A 23,558-nucleotide genomic window follows, 5' to 3' on the forward strand; every position below is an offset into this window, starting at 1 on the left:
CTGGTATCAGCAGACCTTTGGGTGCACATGGTGACAGGACAATGGGAAACTCATGAAATAAAACTCAGACATATTTTTATTTTATTTTTAGACAGGGTCTAAGTTGCCCAGGCTGACCTTGAACTTGTGATCCTCTTTCCTGAGTTTCTAGAGTAGCTGGGATTACAAGTGTATGCCACCACACCCAGCAGGTGCCAGTTTTAATGAAATGGATCCTAGAATTGTTGGAAGAAGGCTTAGGGCTCAGTATAAGAAATGGTTAGAAAGGTGAGTGGAGGGGGACCAAAGATATGTGTGGTACAATGGTGGTGACCAACAGTGATGACCAAGGCCATCCTGAGTGCCCTGCATGTGATCCAAGGCTGATATTCATCTGGTGTACCAAGGCAGTGTTCACTGATATTCTGTGCCCTGAGGGGCCAGTGCCCTGATATTCTGGTTCCTAAATATTCTTAAGATCATTTTTGGTTGTGTTCAAATGATCCCTAGTGGAGGCAGACCTGGCCCTAGCACTGAGTAATGGGGAAGTCCTGTTGCTAAGAACTAGGGAGGCCTTTCCAAACACCGACAACCTACAGAGAGCCCCAGCCTGGATGGAAGGTCAGGCTAAATTTTGTCCGTCTCAGAACTCAGGTAACATGGACTTTTCTCCCTTGAAGATGGACACTACTTCAGAGATCTTAGGAAGGGCCGTAATTGTTCTGCCAGAGATGGCACAAGGATTGAGGGCCCCTGAGCAACTTTCTGAGGGGATACAGGCAGTAGGGAGTATGAGGAGCTGCTGCTAACCAGCTGAGCTGGTTAAAGAGTCTTCCAACAGCACCTGACAAGGCCTGGGCAGTAACAGTTGATGCTGGATTAGCTGCTCAAACGACTATCATGGATTTGCTGGTGACTGTGTGACATGATCAGTCTTGAGCAAAACAGCAAAGGCCCAGCATCTCATTTCCATGTGTACCTCTCGGACTCCCCAGCCAGCTGGCTTTGCACCAACAGAACCTATCTCTTCCACAACCTTGTTTTTTTTTAAAAAAAGGCTGCAACCCCTGTTCTCCCCCTTCCTGTCCCTCTCTTTCCCCTACTCAGTTCAACCCCCGCCTCCCTGAACCTTTGTTATGAAGACCCTAGAAAAAGGAGTGTCCTCATTCAAGAGGGGGAAATTGTTTTAACAGAAATTTTCCTGCTAGGCATCAAACCTATAAAAATTTTTTTTTCATTTTCTTTTTTTGATCATAGTAGCTAACCCTGGCCAGGTATGGCATGGAGGTCTGATACACAGCTCCAACTGGCCCTTGCCTGGATGACGATTGTAGAGCAGAGAATTGGGGGAAGCTATGTGTCACCATATTTATCTACCTTGTGTTTTCCATGGTACTCAACACATGACAGAATTAAATGGGCATTGGAAAGGAAATAGAGGGGACGAGACTATTCCGGTGGGCTGATGTACCTATTGGCTTGTTTGTGTTTTGTGTTTTAGGTTCCAGAAAACACAAGAATCACTTCCTCCTTCTTACTTTTTTAATTGCCATATATTAGCTCAGAACAAGATACAAAATTGAGAAATTCATGGGAAACCTTAAGAAATGAGCAAAAATATAACAGCACAGAGGTTTAATAATAATAATAATAATAATAACAAAGCTGTAACAAATGAGCTTGATCTGGATCTTGAAGGAGACAACTAATCTGCCACATTTCTTGGAGGCCAGGGATTCAGGAAGAGGCCTCCTCCCCTTTCCTCCATCTCCCTCTTTCAAAAAGGGGCCCTGGTCCATAGCACCATGTGCCTGTGATAGTGACTGTAGCAGGAACAGGTAGAAGAACCTGCCAAGGATGGTCCCTCACTACAGGGTCAATGCTTATGGGGGCTACTGTGTCATTTCTGATTTATTTACCAGCTAAGGGTGGAATTTGAAATATATGATTCGTGGGCAGAAGCGCTGCTAGCATACTTTCCCCGGGAACCAGTCCACAATTCTGTAGAAACAAAAAAAGATTCAATTGTGAGTCTCATCCTAGGCACCCTGACTCCCTGTACCTATGCTTTGGCTGAGGTACAGCTGTGCAAAGGTGCTCCCCTAGTAGCATCCTGAGTTCTAGGGTGCTCTAACTGCCAGTTTAGCTTCAATCCTAAACGCCTGAGGGACCTAGCATCCATAGCTGCAGGAGCCAAGTCTGGGGGGGGGTGGTCCCCCCCTTATAAGCTCTGCTTGTGATACGAGAACAGCCTAGGCAGGCTGGAACAGTGCAGGAAAAAATCCACAGAGCTCCACACTGACGTAAGACCTTCATTTTAGCTAAAATCTCATTACCGTGAATTCATGGCTCATGTGAATAATCAGCACGAGAAAAGTACAAGAGCCCCAGTTTTCCCTTTATAGGCACAACGCCATCTAGACACATGTGAAGTAAGGAGCCTGATTTAGAAATTCTCCTTGGAGGTCCTTTGCATTAGGCAGAGGGGAGAGAAGAAAGGGGAGGGGGTATGGGGTTAGAAATGACAGTAGAATGAATCAGACATTATTACCCTATGTGCAGATGTGACTACACAACCCTTTGTGAATCTACATCATGTACAATCTGAAAAAGGAGAATTTGCACTCCATGTATTTATGATGTATGTACGTGTATCTATAATGCATTCTACTCTCATGTAAAACTAATAAGAACAAATTTTAAAAAAAAAAGAAATTCTCCTTTGAAAACCCCAATAGATAAGCAGAATGGAAGAGGGACAAGCAATTTCTCTCTGTCTCTTGTCTCTTGGCTACTGAACTAGTTAAACACATTTAATAGCTGCCTCTTTGCCACTGATTGATTTGTCCCCAAAGAACTCTATTTCAAACTCTCTGGTTATACCCAAGTCTTCTGAGCTGATTCTCAGCCTCATCCTGCAGCCCTGGCCTGTCAGCCCCGCTGTCCACTTTGCCCAGTCCCTAACATCTGAGCTACAGAACCTCAGCAGCCTAGCTGAGGAAGCTAAGCAACAGAGAATGCTCCAGGGGTTAGGGTCAAACTGAGGGGACCTTGTCCCGCACTTTTCTTGCCTCTTCTCATGAAGCTTATCTGTGCCTCTCCCTTATCCACGGATTTCTTCCTTTCCTCCTCCTGCTCCCTGCTCTGCCCTTGACATACCTTCTTATTCTTCCCACTTTATTTACCAAAGGAACAAAAAAAATAATTTTAAAACTTGGGTATGGCGATGTTATTCATGGAGATTTGGGGTTGTGAAAGAAATTGCTTCTTGTTCTTTCATTCTGCGTATCTATTTGATAGATATACTGAAGCAGACACACTGGACTACAAGATTGCAATTTTGAGTACTTGAATGCCATAAATAAATAATTCTTTCACTTTTCATCTCACCCCAGTCCTCTTCTAGTAAACTCTCTTCTCTCCCTACACTCATCCCACTAATGTCCCAAGTCTCACTTCTTCTCCCCCGAAAGAATCTTGTAACACCCAAGAATTGTCACAGAGTTGTAACCTAGAGCTCCCTCCCACCAAGGCTTCTGGCTCTAGAGAAACCCACAGTCCCCCAGCTCCTTTGTGACTGTCCCCAACACATTAATGGATTGCCTTTCTGAAGCCATCATCTTTGTCCCTGATTTCGTCTCCTTGGAGCAATGAGTTCCTTAGGCTCAGGGTCACTGCCAACTTCCTCTTACAGATGCTAAGTTTGTTTCTATCAAGGCTCTAGAGGAGGCTCTATCTAAGGCTCTTTTTTTGAGTTAAACAAGTCTGAATTGTTTTTTCTTCATATTCAAGATTTCAGAACATGTCCCTCTCTTTTGCCCTTTCAAGGCAAACAGCTCCTAGAGTTTTCATTTTCCCAACTAGTACAACCCACCCCCCCACCCACCCATAATATCAGAAGCTATGAATCTTCTCTCTCCTGGTAACAGAACTTCATATGTCACCAGAGGAAGGCATCACCACCAACCCTGCAAGCTCTCACTCATCACCTTTAGATGGGACGCCGGGCATACTTTCGGCGATGCATTTCATCCACTCGCTCTAGGTACCAAGTACCTGGGAAGAGGTTGTTTGTATCTCCAGGTGGTGAGAAATTTACTGTGGAATGAAGAAAAGGGACAAGACTCACAAAGAGGAAGAGATAATATTAATAGGAATATTAATAGGAGTGCCTACAGGTTCACAATTAAGTGATCCCGACTTGGGGTCACCTTCAATACAGCAAATAGAACACTGGACCAGCCTGGCAAGGTGGTCACTCTTGTAATTCCAAGGTCTTGGGAGGCTGAGAAAGGAGGATCACAAATTCAAGGCAAGCCTCAGAGATGTAGCAAGACCCTCAGCAAGTTAGTAAGACTCTTATCTCAAAATAAAAAATAAAAAGGCCTGGAGATGTAGCTTAGCCATAAAGCCCTTCTGGGTTCAATCCCTAGTACCAAAAAAGAAAAGAACACAGAACCAAGGAAGCGTCATCTTGGATCAGGTACTTCAGGCTACCCAGCTATTAACAATTTCATCATATGAGTTTAACATTTTGCCCTTAATCCACTAAAATCTTCACATATCCATCCCTTTGCCAGTGGTATGTAGGTTGATGTGTATCTCAGAACATCCTATTCCCTAATAAATACTACCTTCCTGGTTGTAAGATCTCTGGCTCTGGTTCATTATAGTGCTTTAGTGCTTTTTCCATTAATGGGCATCTCAGAGGGGCCAATTTTTATTTTTATTGTTTTTCTTCACTCTAATATGTCCCTGTTCCAGATGAGATCAACGACCACTGGGTCAAGGTCTTGGGAACATTCCCAGTTCCATATATTCTTTCTCCTTTTTAGACCACTCTGAAAATCATATGCTTCAAGTTTTGCTTGATAATATCTAGTTACCATTGTTTGAAAATCTCCATCTAATCTCTCCAGTTTTTTTTTCCTTTTCATCTATTGCTTTTGGGGAGCTTTTTTGTTTGTTTGTTTTTTATGTTTGATGGAGAAAGGGGTCCATTGGGAGGAGATAATAATATTTGTTGATATTTGTTGATAATTTATTTAAGTCCATTAATTTATTGAATCTCTTTGAAAATCCTGCAGTTAGTGTGATTTTAGAAATGTGACATCTGAGAAAAGTTCAATAATTTTTTCCCAAAAGACAAAGAGATAGTAAATGACACAGCTCAAGTTTAGATTTAGATATCTTGCTTTAAAGTCTGGGATCTTGCAACATTTAAACAGGAACATTTTCAAAGACTATCATAGCTTTCCTGGGACAGCATTGACTGGTATGTGAAGTGTGCATAGCTATAATCCATGCTGAGAAGCACCATGCTGCCTCCTTCTTTTTCCCAACTCTGTCTTCTGCTTCCCCTGGGGGGGGGGAGTTTACTCCTTTTAACAACATATCTTGTCCTAATCATATGTCACCAAAGTCTGGACTGTGGCCCAGGATAAGCTAGATTTCTGGTGAATCCTGGATCCCCAGCTACTGGCATGGAACACGAGAGGACTTGCCTCTCCTCCTCCTCCTCTCTTTTGCCCTCTTCCTTACCCTTGTGGTAGAATTGCTCTCTTTGGTTCATAGTTTCTGTGAATTCCTCGGGAGACATGCGTTTCCGAGAGGCAAGGCGTTTGGGCAGGTCTGATACGCTATTCACCAGTGTGTCTAGTGGGGAACCTGGGGAGCCAAAGCAAGATTGTTAGGCCTTGTTTACTGTCATCATACACTAGGACAGTGCTAGGTTTTGTGGTAGCTTGCACCCTGGGGAAAGTGTCTTAGTGTCCCTTTGACTATCAGGAAATGATAAACAACACACAGGCAGACAAACTCACTTAGTTTAGGTTAGATCTTAAACATGCTTGGATGTGTGTCCTGGATTATACCAATCATAAAGTAATCAACAAACACTTACTGGAAATCTCAAATCCAGCAACTTGTCTCTAGCTAGTTGCAACTAAACCACAATTAACTCTCGCCTAGACTATTGCTCAGGAATACTCTAACTGGTCTCCCTATATCCACCTTTATTCTTTCTCACCTAGTCTCTAAATAGTAGCTAGGGAAGTGCTGTAAATACATAAATTACACAAACTTACTCCCTTGCTTAAATATCTTCAATGGTCTTTTATTTGGTTTTAATCAAAACGTAACAGCCTCCAGCAGAGGTGAGGCAGAAGATGGATTCTTTCACGAGATGAATCTTGTCAGGAGTGGCTGATAAAGATCGAAGACTCACCTGGAGAAGCATCTTGGGACACTCGAAAGGAAAAAAGACTTGCTGCTAAGCCAGAGCCATAGGAGAAGGCACCAATCCTGGAGCCAGCCAAGTCCTGAGCAGAGTGACTGCAGGGGAAAGAAATGAAAACAAATGACACGCCAGCATTATATTTGACACTTCAAATAAAAAAACAATCTGCCTATCAGCCCAATCTTGTCCCCGTGTACCTCCTGCAACTAGAAATGCACTCTGAGCGCTGCACACAAAGAGGGCCTTTTGGTAGATCCTGGGGACAGGCCCAGATGTAGGAAACCTTGCCAAAAGGAGAGCAAGCAAAATCCAAAACATATAAGGCACAAGGAGCACAACAGAATTTCAGGTATAAAAGGAACGACTCCCCTCTCATGATGACCAGCAGGATTCAGTGAAGGTGCATCCAGGTGGAAGCAGGCCCCTGGACTCACCCTTAAGGCTCCCAGTTGACTGGTAATGGACTCAGATTTTTGATCCCCCCCCATCAGTAAAAATTTGATCAAACTCCCCCATAAATATTTTTTTCTATGTCATATGCCATGTTTTCCTATAAACTTCATAAAATAGAAAAGAAAAACAGCTAACATTTGAGTCTGCTGAGAATTGTACTTTTGTTTTTAGACCCCCCCAAAAAATGTAGTTTTCATTCTCATTCAAACTTTAAAAGCAGGCATTGTTATACATGTATTTCACAGGTATGGAAAGTGAGACACATACAGTATTACTTTTTTGGTTGTTTTTGCTGCTTTTTTTTGAAACAAGGTCTCTACATTGCCCAGGCTGGCCTTGAACTCCTGGGCTCAAGCAATCCTCCTGCCTCAGTATTGCAAGTAGCTGGAACTATAGGAATAAGTCACCATGCCTGACCCAGGTTAAGTATTGTTTTCAAGGTCGAAGTTTCTAGATTTGAATCCAGGTTGTGGGCTCTAAAGCTAGACCCTATTAACCCAGAATTTCTCCTAAATACAGAGTACATAAGTAAATGAAATGAAAATATGGACCCAACTTCTACTATTTTTGTGCTATGCCCAAGGAGATCTTATATAGCTATCCCCTGCAATACACGTTGGAGATCACTATTTAACACAAATATAAGTCTGCCTATACAGACACCTTCAAAGCAAGTTTCTTTCATCTTCTTTCCTTCTTCCTTTCCTCCCACTTCTCTCCCTTCCTTCCTTTTAAGTCTGAACCAGAAGAGGAACTGGATTTGGTTGTCTCCTCAGACACCATGGGATAGGAGAGTGTGAGGTGGGTCAGAAGAAGTACTCACTGGGACAGAAGTGATGCCAGGCACCCGTATAGGGACGAGGTGTACATGTTCCCGTTGTGTGTGGAAAGGTAAAGGGAGGCCTTGGTTTTTTTGTTGAACGTATCCAGAGAGGCCTTTAGAAGTGCTTTGTCCAGGTCCTTGTTGGTGTAGGTGTCTTCCAGCTTTAGCTCCCTGGAGGGAGCAGAGGTAGCAGTTCAGAGGTCACAGGAGGGGAGAGGGTACAAGGGGGAAAGAAACAACACCTGGAAAGGAGGCTTTGGGGTACGTATTTTTATTGCAATACTCAGACATACAGAAAATCTCAAAAAAAAAAACACAGCACTAACAGTTCTACTATTCATAGAATTTATGGCTGATTTTTCTTGTGGAATCAATTTCTCCTTTCATAAAAGTCTATTAGAAAATCAGGAATAAAATTATATGACACATTCTGTTTACAATCCTTCTTAACTCAGAATATGTAGTTAGCAAACAATCATAAGCTCTGTCCATTCATTTTGGTACATTTACTAAGTATCTTCATATACAGGGAAAGAAGGGAAAGAACATCTTTATATATACTATTGCCAACCTCTATGACAGATGCATTCTCTAAATCAATCTGTGTTGTATGATTTTCCAGGGGAGGAAATTGTTATATAGATTTAGATATTTATAATATAGATATATACATATAGACAGGTATGGATTGACATATATAGAGAGATATATAGATAGATTTCATTTATTTATATATGTGTGTGTGTGTGTGTGTGTGTGTATGTGTGTGTGTATCTCCATGGCATTAAATCACCTTCTATAACATTATCATTATTATTCTTGTTGCTATTATTTGGAGCTGGAGATTGAACAAAGGGCCTTGCATATGCTAAGCACACTGAGCTATACCTCCAGCCCTATAACATTATTTTTAAGCATTGCAGGGTCCATGACAAGGTATATCCTACTTTAACCAATCTCCCTGCTCCTGTTCCTCACTAGTTAAAATATTACAGTGAATAGCTACATGCTCTTTTAACATATGGAGTTAATAAGACAACAACTATGCACATCTATAAGACTTTTTGCTCCATGTTCTCCATTACTCCTCAAAATATTGTATCAGTTTTCAATTCACTGTTATTCGTTTTCCCATAGCCTCATCAGTTCTAGGTATTCAGATTTTTTAAAGACTATGGTAACCTGCTTACATTTTTTTTTACTATTGAGCTTAAACATTTTAAAATATGATGATATGCTTTTCTTCTTTGAGGAAATTTCTTGTTCATATCTTTTGTTCATTTTCCACTAGAGAATTTACCTTATTATTGATGAGATCTTTATATATTAAAGATATTAAGCCATTCTCTTTTGCAAATGTGACACTTTGTTTTGATAGGACTGGTCTCAGAAGCTGTGCTTGTGCTAATTCTGATGTTTTAGTGTTAGGGTTTGTAGTAGTAAGCAATCGAGGAAGATGTGGGTAGTTCAAAACTTGAAATAAACAGACACCAAGAAGAGAAAGATTCCCTCTTCAGTGAGAATTCTTATACCACAGACACCTCTTTTCTAAATACCATAGAGTAGTGTGCCAATAAATAACATTTTGCTTGCTTTTTGACATCTCAGGGGGTGAGCTGAATTATGTTCATTTTGTAGATGAGAAATTGAGGCACAAGCAAGACATTAAGACAGGTGAGAATGGGACCCTACACCTGGGTTACCATCCTATTCTATGATTATTTGCTTCTGTGCATCTGTGTCTATGTAGACTATGAGATCCCTCCCAGGAAAGGATCATGGAGTCACAGTAAGTACAATGCCTAGCACATATCACATGTTCAGAAAATACCTATCACTCCGTTTCCCCCATCCCCTTTTCTTATTCTCTTTGGCTTCTTTTAGTCACTAGATGCAGAGGTGCAGGTAAACCCTGCATGCTCCCCTGAGTTAACCCCAGGAGGACCCCATGCAGATTTAGCCCACCTCTCTCTCCATGCCAGAGCTTGACATCCTCTCTGTTGCACTGTAGGATTGCCATTTGCTCCCCCACAATAATGTCTGTAGTCCAGACTCAGGGAGTGGGGAATCCCCCCCCCCTTGGCTCACCCCTTGCCAGCCTCCTGGATCCCCATAAAGGGCTTACCTAAAGGCCTCCAGCCCCTGATATAAAGCATGGGTGTCACCACTGGATGATCGGAAGTCATTGAACATCAGGCGAGCCAGAGATTTCTGGACCATCTTGCAAAAGGGTGTGTGAAAGATCATATACTGTAAATCATCCAGGGTGAAAGGCCGGTCGATGCCAGCTGGAAAAGCAAGTGTGACAGCAAGGAGGTGACGTGATGATGCACTATTTAGATCTACTCTCTTAGCTCTAACTGTGCCAAGGACTCTAAGCCTCCCGGGGAACTACCTCCTACCTCCAGCACATGCACATAAAGTTTGTTCTATTATTATTATTATTATTATTATTTTATTTTGTTACCAGGGATTGAACCCAGGGGTGCTTTACCACTCAGCCACATCCCCAGCCCTTTTTATTTTTTTATTTTTGAAACAGGGTCTCTCTAAATTGCTTAGGGCCTCACTAAATTGCTTAGGCTGGCCTCAAACTTGCAATCTTCTTGCCTCAGCCCCTGAGGCACTGGGATTATAGGTGTGTACCACTGCATTCAGCTATTCGCTCATCTTACATGTATTACTATGTGAAAGAAGGGAAAGAAAGGTCTTTGTGTCTACTATTGCTAACCTCTATGGCAGATGCTGTCACTAAATCAACTTTGTGTTGTATCATTTTCCAGAAAAACAGTCTCTAAGTTATTAAGTGATATGTCCAGGGCCACTGGATAAAAGGTTGGTTTTGAATTCTGGCTCAGGTATCTCAGCTTGTATACTACAGTCTGTCCCTCTTATTCTAAATAGGAGGATAATGCAACTTCTGCCCTTAAGGAAGTTTAAAGTTCAGTGCTATGATTCAAGGCAGCATCCATTCAAACTTCTTATAAGAACAAGGAGCAAAATTAAAATGCCATAAGAATCTAAAAGAGATGAGAGCAATTAGTCAACAGCAATTTTATAGTGGATGGGCAAAGGTAAAGACGAGTCAACTCCCTACCCATGGGTATCACCTCTGGTAGGCAGTACCCATCTGGGTCAAAAATGAGGTTGCGCTCTGATGCTTAAGTTCATGTCTTCTCTCACCTTAAAACTGTTTTCCAATGCCCATTTAGCTATAACTAAACTGGTAATAATACTTTTTCAAAAAGTGGATTTTTCTGCATTTAAAAAAAATACTCATTTTCTGATTATCAAAGCAAGTGCATATTTTTAACAGGAAAATTCAGAAACTATTCAGGTGAATATAAAAAAAATCAACCTGTAATGTCATCCTCCACAGAAGAATCACTGGTAACACTTAATATTTTTAAAATGTAAGTAAGACTTTTCAACATCAATCATACTACAAACTAGAAACCAAACCAGGCACAGTGGCGCATGTCTATAATCCCAGCAGCTCAGGAGGCTGAGGCAGGAGGATTATAAATTCAAAGCCAGCCTCAGCAACTTAGTAAGGCCCTGAGCAACTTAAAAGAGGTGAGAGCAATTAGTCAACAGCAATTTTACACTGGATGGGCTAAATCCCAATCCCAGAAGGATGTGGCCACTCTTTCTTACGAGTATCTTCCCAGATAGGGGACGCACTGGTTTCATATTTGTGGTTTTAGCCCTGGATTGCTTATTTTATTAATTTTTTAACCTTAAGTTATAGGCAATTTTGTACTTGAATTTGAATGACCTTCAAATGGATTTTAGCACAGACCCAGGAAGAGTCTAGAAGGGGATTTAAAATATTTTTCTTGACATAATTTTCAGGGAAGGAGAAAAGAAACCTAATCTTAAGCTTTTTACACACTCTCAGCCCATGGAAATAGAACCTCCTGCTTTCTGCTCTCTGAATCCCTTACCTTGCTTCCACTGTTTTTGGATTTTCTGGCGGTATGATGTGTAACATCGATCCAAGGCCCTCAAGTAGCACTGGATGGATAGTTTCCCGTCTACCATTGGGTACTCTGAGGCCAAATTCGGCTTGTAGAAGTCATATGCATTCTCCATATGGGTTCCCCTAAGTCCTGTAAAGGCACACAGAGGGCTTCAGAGACCACACAGTGCAGGTCACCTTACACAGAAAGGATGGGAGAACTGTGTGAAAGGATCTGCCTGTGTTTTATTCATCTCCCCTGCCAAGACCACGCCTACTCAAATCTCTTACTTATTCCAAAGGAGCTGAAAGACGGTTGTCTTTACATAAATGAGGTTTACAGTTCTCTCACTCCATCTATGTGGGCTTAAGAAAACCTGGAATAGAAGTCAGAATTCTCAAAGAAAGACTTACTTCATATCCAGTTCTCTTCTTTCCTTGCCAATACCCAGTTTAGTTCCCTAGGTTTTCTTCATCAGCATCTGCACCACTCATTGCATGCATCATTATCCTAATGCACGATGATGCAGAAGAAGAAACCTCTCTGATTCCCCTTTTCTCTTCCTTCCCACCTTCTGCTCCCAAGAACAGAATTTTGGAGGCAAGCGACACCATCCTCAAACCCATACCACATCCCCGAGTAGCAATTTGGGATTAGGATCTATGGGTTTGGCTATGCCATGCACAGCCTCTTGGTTACAGGTTCCTACAAACCTTGCTCCAGGGCTAGAGGGGCCTTGGGCCCAATCAGCATTGCCACAGCTCCAGCCCCACCTGTGGGGCGAGCATTACCATTGGGATAGACAGCGATGTCTCCACAGACCACCAGTGCATAGCGACCTGCAAAGACAGGCAAGAAATCATTTTATCACTGACAAATCCAGAATGGACTCAGTGCCTACCATGTGCCAGGCACAAATTTAGGAACTCGAAATAGAGGAAACAAAACAAAACAAAACAAAAAAATTCCCAGTCCCATGAAGTTTATGCTGTAGCAAAACTCATGATGGATTTGAAATGCAAAGTCAAAACTCAGTGGCCTTGCATTCTAGCTGCTGAACGCTCATTTATTCAGAATTCTGCTCCTGAATTTAATAAAAAAATTATTTGCTGGCACTTGTGGAGACAACTTAGGTTCATATCAATCACCTTATAGCCCTCCACAATCCTGAACTATCTCCCAAATCATAGAAGGAAGGCCAAGAAATAGGGAGGGAAACTAACATTTAAAATACCAGCTAGACAAAAGTTACCTTTAAACAGTTCTTCAAAACGCCTAATGAGGCGGTTAATATCTACATTCATGGATGAAGATGTTGCCCTCCAAAAACATTTAAAAATTTGACTCAGGTCACATATATAGAATTCAAGAGTCAAACCAAATTATGACTAGATCCTAAAACCATGTGCCCTGAAGAGTTTATGTTGAATAACCACAATTCCTGCAAATGATTCACAGTACCTAACTCTGTGACAGACTATTATTCATTCCACTCTTATCCAATAGAAGTACTGTCATCAAAAGTCAAATCTAGGGATGGGAATATAGCTCAGCTGATAAGAGTGCTTGCCTTGCATTCACAAAGCTGTGGGTTCAATCCCCAGCACCACACACACACACACAAAAATCAAAAGTATAGGACAAAAATGTTAGCGATTTTAGTGTTCTATCTAACCCATGAGTAAGCCCCCAACATTCACCCCAATCCTGTGTTGGAAACAAGATTTTCATATAATTTAAACCTCACGATAATCCTATGTAGCAGATATAATAAACTCCTCTTTATAGGTGAAGAAACTGAGGCCCTAAGAACTTCAGTCACTTGTCCAAAACCACATAGCTAAATGGTAAGATAAAGATTCAAATTTGTGAAGTCCAAGGACCTTCTCTTAAGAATCAAAACGATCCCAACAAAAAGTTTTGCTTTTTCCCCCGAGTGGTGTGTGTACATGTGTGTGTATATGTGTTTACACACACATATGTATTCATGTATATATATTTTTCCACACACATTGTGCAAAATTGAGAAACTATAGGGGAAAACTTAGAAACAATTCAGAAAAACACTAGAATCTGACTACCTAAAAAGCAATACCTTCTATCAGGAACAAAGTAAAAAGAAAATAACTTGTAAAATATTTACAAGATTTACAAACAACAATACCTGTTTTCCTTCATTTATAAAGGCCTTATAACAATGGCCTGTAGAAACTGTAAAAAATATTCAAGGTATCTTATAATAATAGAAAAGCCAATAGAAATCACTATGATTTTAATCATTAAATTGACAAACATGAAAAGGCTTGAAAACATGTATTGTAGAAATGCAGTTTAACCCAATATTTTGTAGATCAATTTGGTACATTTTAAACAAACCTTTTAATAGACATATCCCACAATTCAACTTTTGGAATTCTATTTTTATACCATATTTCTGCTGGCATGTAAAGCTATTGTAAAGTGTTCAAAAACTTTACTTATAATTGCCAAAATTTAAAAATCTAAATATCCATCAGTATAAAATGAATTAAAAAAAGTTTGCCATATCCACAAATAGAATATAATATGTAGCTTTTTAAAAAATGATGCAGCCAGGCACAGTGGTGCAAGCCTGTGATCCCAGCAGCTTGGGAGGCTGAGGCAGGAGAATGGCGAGTTCAAAGCCAGCCTCAGCAACAGTGAGGCACTAAGCAACTCAGTGAGACCCTGTCTCTAAATAAAATACAAAATAGGGCTCGGGATGTGGCTCAGTGGCCGAGTGCCCCTGAGTTTAGTTCCCAGTAACCGCCCCCTGCCCTGCTTCAAAAGATAAAGAAATTTCTAAACTCCCATCAACATTAAAATTTTATGATTATTCTTATAATAATTAATGTTTACAATGGATCTCAAGGATTTTAGTTCTAGTTTTAAGCTCAGCAAACAGAGTACCTTGATGGGCAAGTTACTGTGTTTTATATACATTTGGATTATTTTATTCAAAGTTTCTTACCAGCCCTGCAAAGCAGATAGGCAAATAAGAACCCTGAGGTTCCAAGAGGTTAAGGGATTTGTCAGCAATTACTGAGAGAGCTAGGGTTTCCAACTTTCATCTTGTATTCTTTCCCTTTGTCATTTTTGTCCCATCACAACTGATGGTATCCCTCCATTATAGCTTTGAGGGAAGATATAAATAAGACACAAGGTATTGTTAATACATTAAGCAAAATCAATATCCTAGGAGTCAAGCAAGAGAGAAAGAGCAAAATATTATGCAAACAGTTTTTCCTGTGATTCTCTGCCATAGAAATTTTTCTTTACTACATAAATTTGTGTGAACCTTTCACCATCACCAATCTCTCAGAGACTTAGGAAATATTTAAGAGAAATAGGTACAGTAAAGGGAGAAATATAGTGCATTTGATTTGTGTCTTGCCTCTGCACTCACTGCGGGTTAGCTATCAGATCTTTCATTTTATTGTCTGAGATGTAACACCCACATCCTCCTCTGCTGTAAGGAGTAAATGAACAGCTATGTGAACATGCTACCTGACTAACTGTATAAAGCTATCCACGTCTAAGTGGTTATTTACACTGTGGCTGTTGGATGATAGCAGCAGCTATGTGAATGAGTTGTCTTTCCATCCTGGGATGAAGCCCCCCTGAGGAATTAAGAACAAATCTAATAAGATTCAGCCTCCAACCCAAGCTCCTTTCTTACATAATGCCCCTGGCGGTACTTACCGTCCCAATAGCTGGACTCCATCCAGTTGGCAGCATTGAAGAGGGACGCAGTGCCACCATAGCATGCATTGGTGGTATCTATGCCCTCAATGTCAGTGTTGCCAGAATCCTGGAAGAGTTCCATGAGCACTGTCTTGACAGCCTTGGACTTGTCAATGATGGTCTCCGTGCCCACTTCCAACCGGCCCACAGCATCCCATGGGAGCTGTGTGCGCTCCATCAGCCGCTGTACCACTGTCAGGCAGAGGGAGTTGATGTCCTCCTGGACTGAGCAAAAGCCCATATGAGTTTGGCCCAAGCCCACTGTGTACTTCCCTGCCTCCACATTGTTGTACTTCTCCAAGTCAGTCTGGTCCACGTATTGGGCTGGGAAGTAGACCTCCATGGCAAGGATGCCCACATCTTTTGGCCAAGTATCTGTTTTGGCCAGGGGGACGGCAGAGAGACTGGCAAACCTGTGGTGAAGACAGCAATCATCATTCCTCTAATAGTCTGTGGCCCAATTTCCTCAAGAAACAGTATTATAGCAACCATTAAATTCATGTTTTAATATGTTTTGAAGCTATGTTATCAAATGAGTAAAAGTTTAGTATTTTTCTGTTGAATTAATACTTCTACTAAGGAGGTGACATCATCAAGATGGTTGACTAGAAGTACATGGGTGCTTCCCTCTACAAGGAAAAACTATAGCAATTTTATGGGCATGTTTTAGATAGAAGAATGCTAGTGTGAAATGGGAATGTGGCAAAGACATTGCAGAGCATGGGGATACATGATAACTTTATGAAGAAGGGAACTAAACAATAGCACCTATCTTTCTATCCACTCTGAACAAAGAGGGCTTTTACTCAGTGGGGAAAGGGTAAGCAGGAGGCAACCAGAAATCCTAACTCATCTTATGATATTTGCTATTGGAAAAGTCTGTAGCCCTTGCAGACTCTTAGCCAAGTGCATGGCATTGCTGGTTTATTACACTCCTATATTACCCCAAAGAAAGAGCCCAATTCACACAGTGCCTTCCCTCACCCATGCTCCTGCTGCATAGTGTTACCTTGAGATCCTGTGTGGGAAGCCATTTCTGACACGTGATTGGGTGGCTCCCGTTAAGGGCCTGAGGCGCTCTGGCTGTGTCGGAGCTTTCCCGGCCCTTTCCTGATGAGAGAGCCCATCTGTGTGGGGGTGTGCCTGACCACTGACCCCGGGGGCCCAATCACTGACCCTGACCTTGGAGTGCAGCCCCCCCCTCAACCTTCACTGGATGGAATTCTCCCCTGAATCTCCTGTTCCCCAATAAAAAGCTACTCCCAGGGGTGTTCTCTCTCTCTCTCTCTCTCTCTCTCTCTCTCTCTCTCTCTCTCTCTCTCTCTCTCTCTCTCTCCTGCTAGCCCTGAGTAATACTTGCTGCCCTGCTGGGCGGTTAGAGGAGGGAACCAGAGAGGAGAGCCGTCTCGGACCTGGCAATATAAATAAGGTAACTGAGTCTGTGTGTTTTATTTCGATCTCATCTAGCTAACTTTATGCCTAGAACCTCATTAATGAAACCATTGCGCAGGCCGCATGGTGGAATCCTGCCCAATTCAGGTTCTATGAAACTGCTGGGCAACTGCCCCCATCAGCTTGGCCAGCCCAATCCAGTTAAACGGCTGTGAGGCCCCGTTTACCCACTTTCAGCCCTAGGAAGCAGATGGGTAAATAGTCATCCCTAAGTGGCTCATCTCACAAAGGCCCTGGGAAGCAGCCAGGTGGCCCTACCTACCTTCCTGAAGCCCTCAAGAAACAGTTGAGAAGCTCAGCAGAGCTCACTAAAACCCTGAGAAGCAGATAAGCAGAATGGAGATCACATAATGACATCCATAGCCTTTAGCCCCTTACAGGTGCCCTGTCTGGGCTCACTGGTACCACTCAGGTCTTGTGTAGCCCTCAGATATTGGCAAGCAACCCACCTCACTTCTGAACATGCAGTGCCACACATGCCTCGGCCCTGCAGAGTGAACTTGTCCCCACATCATCTGTGGAAACTAACAGAAGCCCCCCACACCACCACACACACACCCAGCACCAAACCTAGAGCTGCTCCTTGCCTAAGAAAGCAGCATTCCATCTAATGATATGATCCTGTAACTGCTATAGCCCAATGATATCACTGACATTAATTACAGCTGATGAAGCTACAATAGTCACTACATTAAAGTGCCCACCTGGAACCAACCCATTTCAGCATATCTAACCAATACCATGTGACACACAATGAGGAGAAAGTCTTTTACCATGAAAGTCACAGTTTCTTGATCCACCAGATGCACAAATGCCAATGTAGGGACACTAGGAACATGAAAACCAAGGTAATGTGAAACGTGGAAAGAAACAAAATAACTCTAGAAACAAATCCCAAAGAAAAGGAAAATAATGAATTGCCTGAAAAAGAATAAAAAAATGATTTTTAAGGAAACTTTATGAAATACAAAAGAATATAGACAATTCAATGAAATTAGAGAGATAATTCATGACATAAATGAGAAATCCAACAAAGAGGTAAGATCATTAAAAAAAAACCCAAAGGAGAATATTGGAGCTAAAACGCTCAATAAATGACATAAAAATATAATTGAGAGCCTCAACAGCATAATAGTGAGAAGAAATAATGTAATAATTTCTGAACCTGAAAATACAGGTCTTTTAAAATAACACAGAGAAGAAGAAGGAGGGGGAGGAAAAGGAGGAGGAGGAGGAGGAGGAGGAGGAGGAGGAGGAAGAAGAGAAACAAAAAATAACCAAGAAAGCCTTTGAGACTTACGTGATGTATATGCCAGCAAACTTTTGCATTATGGGTGTTCCAGGATAAGAGACAAGAAATGACACAGGAAATCTATTCAATAAAATGAAACTGACAAAATCTTGGAAAACATGTGAATGTTCAGATTCAGAAAACTCAAAGCACCCCTAGTGGATTGGACGAAAACACACACACACACACACACACACACAAACAAACAAAAAAAAACAGCAAGAGAAATGTGTCAAGTTACATATAAGGCAATCTCCATTAGACCAAAAACATATTTCTCAGCAGAAACTTGAGCTAGAGAAATCTGATAAATTGCCAACCAAGAATACTATAACCAGCAAAGGTATCCTTCAAAAGGAAAAAGAAATAAAGTCTTTCCAAACAACAACAAAACTTGAGTGTATTTATCACCAACAGATTAGCCCCATCAAGAATGCTGAAGAGAGTCCTACATTAGAATTGAAGTGATAACCACTACTATGAAAATATCCAGAAGTACAAAACTTAATAGTAGAGCAGATACACAAAAGAGAATAAAACCCTATCAATATGGAAAAACATCAAACAATAGACAAAATGACCAGGGAAAAATTAACAAAATGCTTTTGCTTATCAACAGTAACCTTGAATGGAAATATTTAATTTCTAAATTAAAAGATATAGACAGGCTGAATAGATTTAACAAAAACAAAATCCATTGATATGCTCTGTATAAGAAACTCTCTTCACCAGGAAATACACAAATCAACTGACTGTGAAAGCATAGAAAAAGATGTACAATGTAAATGGAAATCAAAACTAATCAGGAAACCAAAATTACCAGATAGAACTGACTATAAGTCAAAATTTGTAAAAAGTGCTATAGAGGCTCACTATATAATAAGGGAATCAATTCAATAAGAGGAGATAATTTTGAATATATATGAACCCAATTCAGGAGGACTCAGTTGTATAAAGCAAACACTATTAGATCAAAAAGGAGAAATAGATTATAACACAACAATAATGGGCAACTTCACCTCCCCACATTCATCCATGGACAAATGACCCAGACAAAAAAAGGGAACAAAGAAACAACAGAGATAAAACTAGACTATGGCCCAAATAAATTTAAGAGACATTTATAGGATATTTTGGCCGCAGAATACACATTCTTCACATCAGTATCTGGCACATTCTCCAGGATAGACCTGTATTATAAGCAAACAAAATCAGTCTTAATGAATTCAAAAAACTTGAAATCATAGCACATATCTTCTCTAACCACATGGAATAATACTAGAAATCAACAGTAGGAGGCTCCTTAGAAATTGTACAACTACATGGAAATTAAACAACATTCTCTTGAATGAGCAGTAGGTCAATGGAGAAATCAAAAGGGAAACTTTAAAATTTCTTGAAACAAATGAAAATGAAAATATACAGCAAGAGTGGTACTAAGGATAACGTGTACAGCAATAAATACCTACATCAAACCAACAGAAATATTCCAAATGAACAACCCAATGACACAACTGAAGAAATTGGGGAAGCAAGAACAAACCAAACCCCAAATTAGATATCGAGAGCAGAAATAAGTGAAATAAAGACTTAAAAAATACAAAAGATGAATAAAACACAGAGTTGGTTTTTTGAAAAGAAAGATAAGATTCACAAACCTTTAGCTAGACTAACCAAGAAAAAATAGAGAAGACCCAAATAAATAAATCAGAGATGGAAAAGAAGATATCACATCGAACACCACAGGAATACAAAGGATCGTTAGGAATTATTATGAACATCTACAGGTCAACAAACTGGAAAACCTAGAACAAATTGACAAATTTCTGGACACATACAACCTACTAAAATTGAACCATGTGGACAAAGAAAACCTGAAGAAACCAATTACAAGTAATAAGGATGAATAAGTAGTAAAAAGTCTCCCAACAAATAAAAAAGCCATACTTGGCTTCACCATTAAATTTTATCAAAACTCCAAAAGAGAACAACGTCACTCGGTTTTTAAAATGTCACTCTTATTACCTCCCCCTTTCCTCCTTTTTTCTTTTTCCCACTCAAGAACATCATCACCATTTTCCTGCTCTTCAAGGACATTTTCTGCTTATTCCATCCTGTCTGCTTTTGGAGACACCCAACCCAGGGCTGACAGACAATAGTGAACCAGACATCCTTTGTGGCCAGGAAGAGGCAGACATTGTCACAGATCAACACATAGTGGAGCAAGCCACCTGCAAGATCACAGAGGGCAGAGAGAAAAATGGGGGTCAGTAGAAGAGGGAAGAGAATCTGTTTCCTTTCTGGACCCAGTGCATTTCTCTTCAACCTGACTCTCCAATTCTCTTGGTAAAAAAAAACTGAAGTTTCTCCTCCCAGCTGCAAGTGTAGAGCTCACCAAGTCCACTTCCCACAGGCTCCCGTGGGGGAAGCACTTGAGCACTGGACACTTCAGTGACACTCTTTACTGTACAGATGGTGAAATCAGGGCACACCTTGGTGAAATCATGTGCTCAGGGGAACGTCATAGTTTTTCATGTGTTAGAAATATTCCATCCCTTCACTTCCTTGGGTTCCTGACTTATAACCTTATCCCTATGCCATAAGAGCTGTAGCTTATATTAAATGGTTCTATTCCTCATTTCAGGATTCTGTGCCTCTGGAAGCACCAGATTCAGGAAGGTCACTTTCAGGGACTGCTGGGAGGCAAAGCTGGATCCTGTGATCACAAGATAGCAGGCAAAGTGATAACATGCTCATCAATATCTATCAGGGGAGGTTTGCAGTTCATTTATCTGCCCTATTTATTTGGTGCCCCCCAAATAAATGGAGTTTGTACTTTCAAATATTTATGGAGGAGCTTCCCAGTACCTAGGAGGTAATGGTTAGCCAGCCCTTGAAGCTGCCAACCTGGCTGGCTTTCCCCAGCTTCCTTCTCACTCTGCCTCTCCTAGGCTGACTTCCTTCCTCTTTTCCCAACTAGCAATCTGTGGCTCAAGGAGAGTTTCCAAGAACCAGTCACTTGGTATCTTTGAACTGTCTTAGTAGGACAATTTCTGGACATGGATTTCAGAGGCTTGAAAACAAGGATTATTTCAAGGTTTCCGGAAGCATTAGGGCATTGGAGTGAAGAGTGTCCTTCTAATCCTGCATTTTCTCTGCGAAATAATCACTCTAATTTAAAATCTGTTTGTTCTGGTTTCACTTCCTTCAAGAACGTGCACCAAACCTTTCTTCCTTTACTCCATCTTGCCTCCTTCAAGATGAACTATTACAGACCAGGTACTCTGCTGGCCTGGGGGTGAAGGGGTTGTATAAAAAAGAGCGCAAGGTTCATGATGATGTCCTTCAGCAGGGCAAGAAATGAGATGAGCAGGTGCCTAACCCAACTACCAGGTAAATGTGGTGAGGACCACAAAAAAAAAATATGGGCAAAATCCTGCAGTTCAAAGGAAGCAGAGATTTGCATGGGTGGGAAGATAAGGAAAGGCTTCATGAGAGAGGCTGCATTTGAGATCAGCCCTGGTGGATGGGGAAGTTTCTGCTGGTGAAGAATTGGAAGGAGATGAAAGGGTCGTTGTCACAGCAGAGGTGATGGAACAGACTAGGGAAACTGGAGAGGAGGGTGGGTCGGAGAGGAGGGAACAATAGTGAGAAACATAAGACAGTTGGGGCCATGACCTTGCTTAACTTCTTTAGAAGCAGAGAAGCAGATACTAAGGCAGGAATAAATAGTTCTTTGGTTGGACTTAAAACCGAACAGGTTGGATTAGAGGAGCTAGACATTTGGAGAAAATGTGACCCATAATGAGCATTTTTGGTATTAGCTCAGACCACAGATAATGGAATTAAATGCAAATGAGGATTCTAAGAGTTTGATTCAAAGATATCAGAACACTGAGGACTGAGGTTTGTCTTTTGGTTACTGGCCAACTGTTGCTTATTGAAATAGGCAAACCCATGCTAATTGCTTCTCTACAAATACAGAGACAAGTTAAATTCTGAGCTGGGGTATGTAGTGGTTTGGCAAAGGTGGGTGGGATAGGAGGGATGTAAATGATGATGAAGTCATGAGGAAAATAAGGGGGCTAATGAGCATTAGCCTCTCCCCCCACCATATCCCTGTGTGCAGGTTCCCAGTGTCAGGTAAGAGAAGACACTAGCACAAAATCTTTTTTCTACATGTTCAGTATGTATGGAGTGCTGAGTAAAAATGCAAGAAAAGATAGGGCTAGTCCTGAGATGTAGTTGATGATTTGGGGACTAGATAATAACACACAGTTGGCTGGGAGCCCAAGGCACTAACTACAGCTGTTACCATCATCACTAGGAGATTGCAGACACTTAGAGGAGACTGAGTAGATATTTACAAAGAAAAGAAATATGTGTATTCTTCTTTCCCAAGCACATGCATGCACACACGTAAACAAGTTACATGCTTTATCTTTACATTTCATTTCCCCCTTGTATAAAATTAGAGCACCAAGAAGCACAGCTTCTTATCCTCAGTCCACTTTGCATTTTGCTGAAGCAACTTAAATTCGGTGGTATTACTAATATGGTAGTTGCATAATCCTGAGGGGCTTGTCAGGAGCAGGATAGGGGTAGTAGACAAAGAGTAGAGGAGAGGAGAGAGAGACCTGGATCCTGATACTGGCAGGGTAAACGATGCTATTGTTCCCAAACAGCATGTGTCAGGGGTTTGGGGTCCTCCAATTCTAGAGTAGAAATGGACCTGTCTGTTTAAGGATGAGGTAACTGAAACGCTGATAAGTTGCTTCTCTAAGGCTATGCACAAATCTTGCCAACTTTTGACTGGGATTCTAGTGAGCTTTCCCTCTGGCAGGCCCTGTGCCTATCTTTCACTGGTCTGTGATACTTCTCAAACAGTAATCTGTTCAGACCCTGGGGAGAAGGCGACTCACCTTTGGTGGGCTGCTGGGAGCAGGCGAGCAGGTGTGAGGGAAGCCTCCTGCATCACTCTTCCCACCTGCAAGACCCGCCTCACTGGAGTCAACAGCCGCTGCATTTCCAGAGAAGCAAGCAGACAAGCTAACAGTTCACAGTCCTTGGGAGAGATGCCCAGCAAAGATTGGTTGGGCTTTATAGAGCCCTAGAACTTCTGCCTCAGGAAGCCCCGCCTCAGCTTGGCTCAGCCTGCTTCTAAAACTGGGCCAAAGGTCTCCCTCAGAACATGGGTGAGTCAAAGAAAAACATCATCTGTCCAACATGTGCACAGTTGCCCTATTCCTGGGTGTGTGTGGGAATGGTTCTTCCTTTCTCAGTCTCTCCTGGGAGCTTTGTTTTTGTCCAGCTACCTAATAGGGAGGTTTTGATGTTTCTTCTAACACATCTGTGGAAACCCCAACTGGTCTTTCTTGGACCCTGACTCCTCATCTGAGTGATGATATATATATATATATATATATATATATATATATATATATATATATATATATATATATATTCCATAATCCTCTTGGTGGTGTTAGTTATTACTGGTTTCATGTATTATGCATTATAAGAAAATTTTTAAATAAAGTACAGTGACTAAAAGGTTTTTCAGGCATGGAGCTTGCAATCCCAGAAACTCGGGTGACT

General features: G+C 41.3%; 1 protein-coding gene across 1 annotated transcript; it reads right to left on the reverse strand.

Moving 5' to 3' along the window:
• Positions 1 to 1,510: 1,510 nt before the first annotated feature.
• Positions 1,511 to 23,054, reverse strand: Hmgcs2 (3-hydroxy-3-methylglutaryl-CoA synthase 2). Its single transcript, XM_026413713.2, has 10 exons — positions 22,883 to 23,054; positions 15,176 to 15,630; positions 12,169 to 12,294; positions 11,441 to 11,605; positions 9,619 to 9,781; positions 7,494 to 7,664; positions 6,206 to 6,312; positions 5,521 to 5,646; positions 3,969 to 4,077; positions 1,511 to 1,980 (listed from the first exon to the last, which is right to left on the reverse strand). The coding sequence occupies exons 1-9, from the start codon at positions 22,984 to 22,986 to the stop codon at positions 3,971 to 3,973; spliced, it is 1,524 nt and encodes a 507-aa protein (XP_026269498.1). The 5' UTR covers positions 22,987 to 23,054; the 3' UTR covers positions 1,511 to 1,980; positions 3,969 to 3,970.
• Positions 23,055 to 23,558: the final 504 nt, after the last annotated feature.

This window comes from Urocitellus parryii, chromosome 11 (genome assembly GCF_045843805.1).
Source record: "Urocitellus parryii isolate mUroPar1 chromosome 11, mUroPar1.hap1, whole genome shotgun sequence".
Lineage (NCBI taxonomy): Eukaryota > Metazoa > Chordata > Mammalia > Rodentia > Sciuridae > Urocitellus > Urocitellus parryii.

Coding starts and splice junctions, on each gene's coding strand:
- Hmgcs2 (XM_026413713.2), bottom strand. CDS start 22,986: ATGCAGCGGCTGTTGACTCCAGTGAGGCGGGTCTTGCAGGTGGGAAGA. Junction 7,665..9,618: donor CAGGGGCTGGAGGCCTTTAG/GTAAGCCCTTTA, acceptor TGCTCCCTCCAG/GGAGCTAAAGCTGGAAGACA. Junction 6,313..7,493: donor CTGGCATCACTTCTGTCCCA/GTGAGTACTTCT, acceptor TTTCCCCTGCAG/TCACTCTGCTCAGGACTTGG.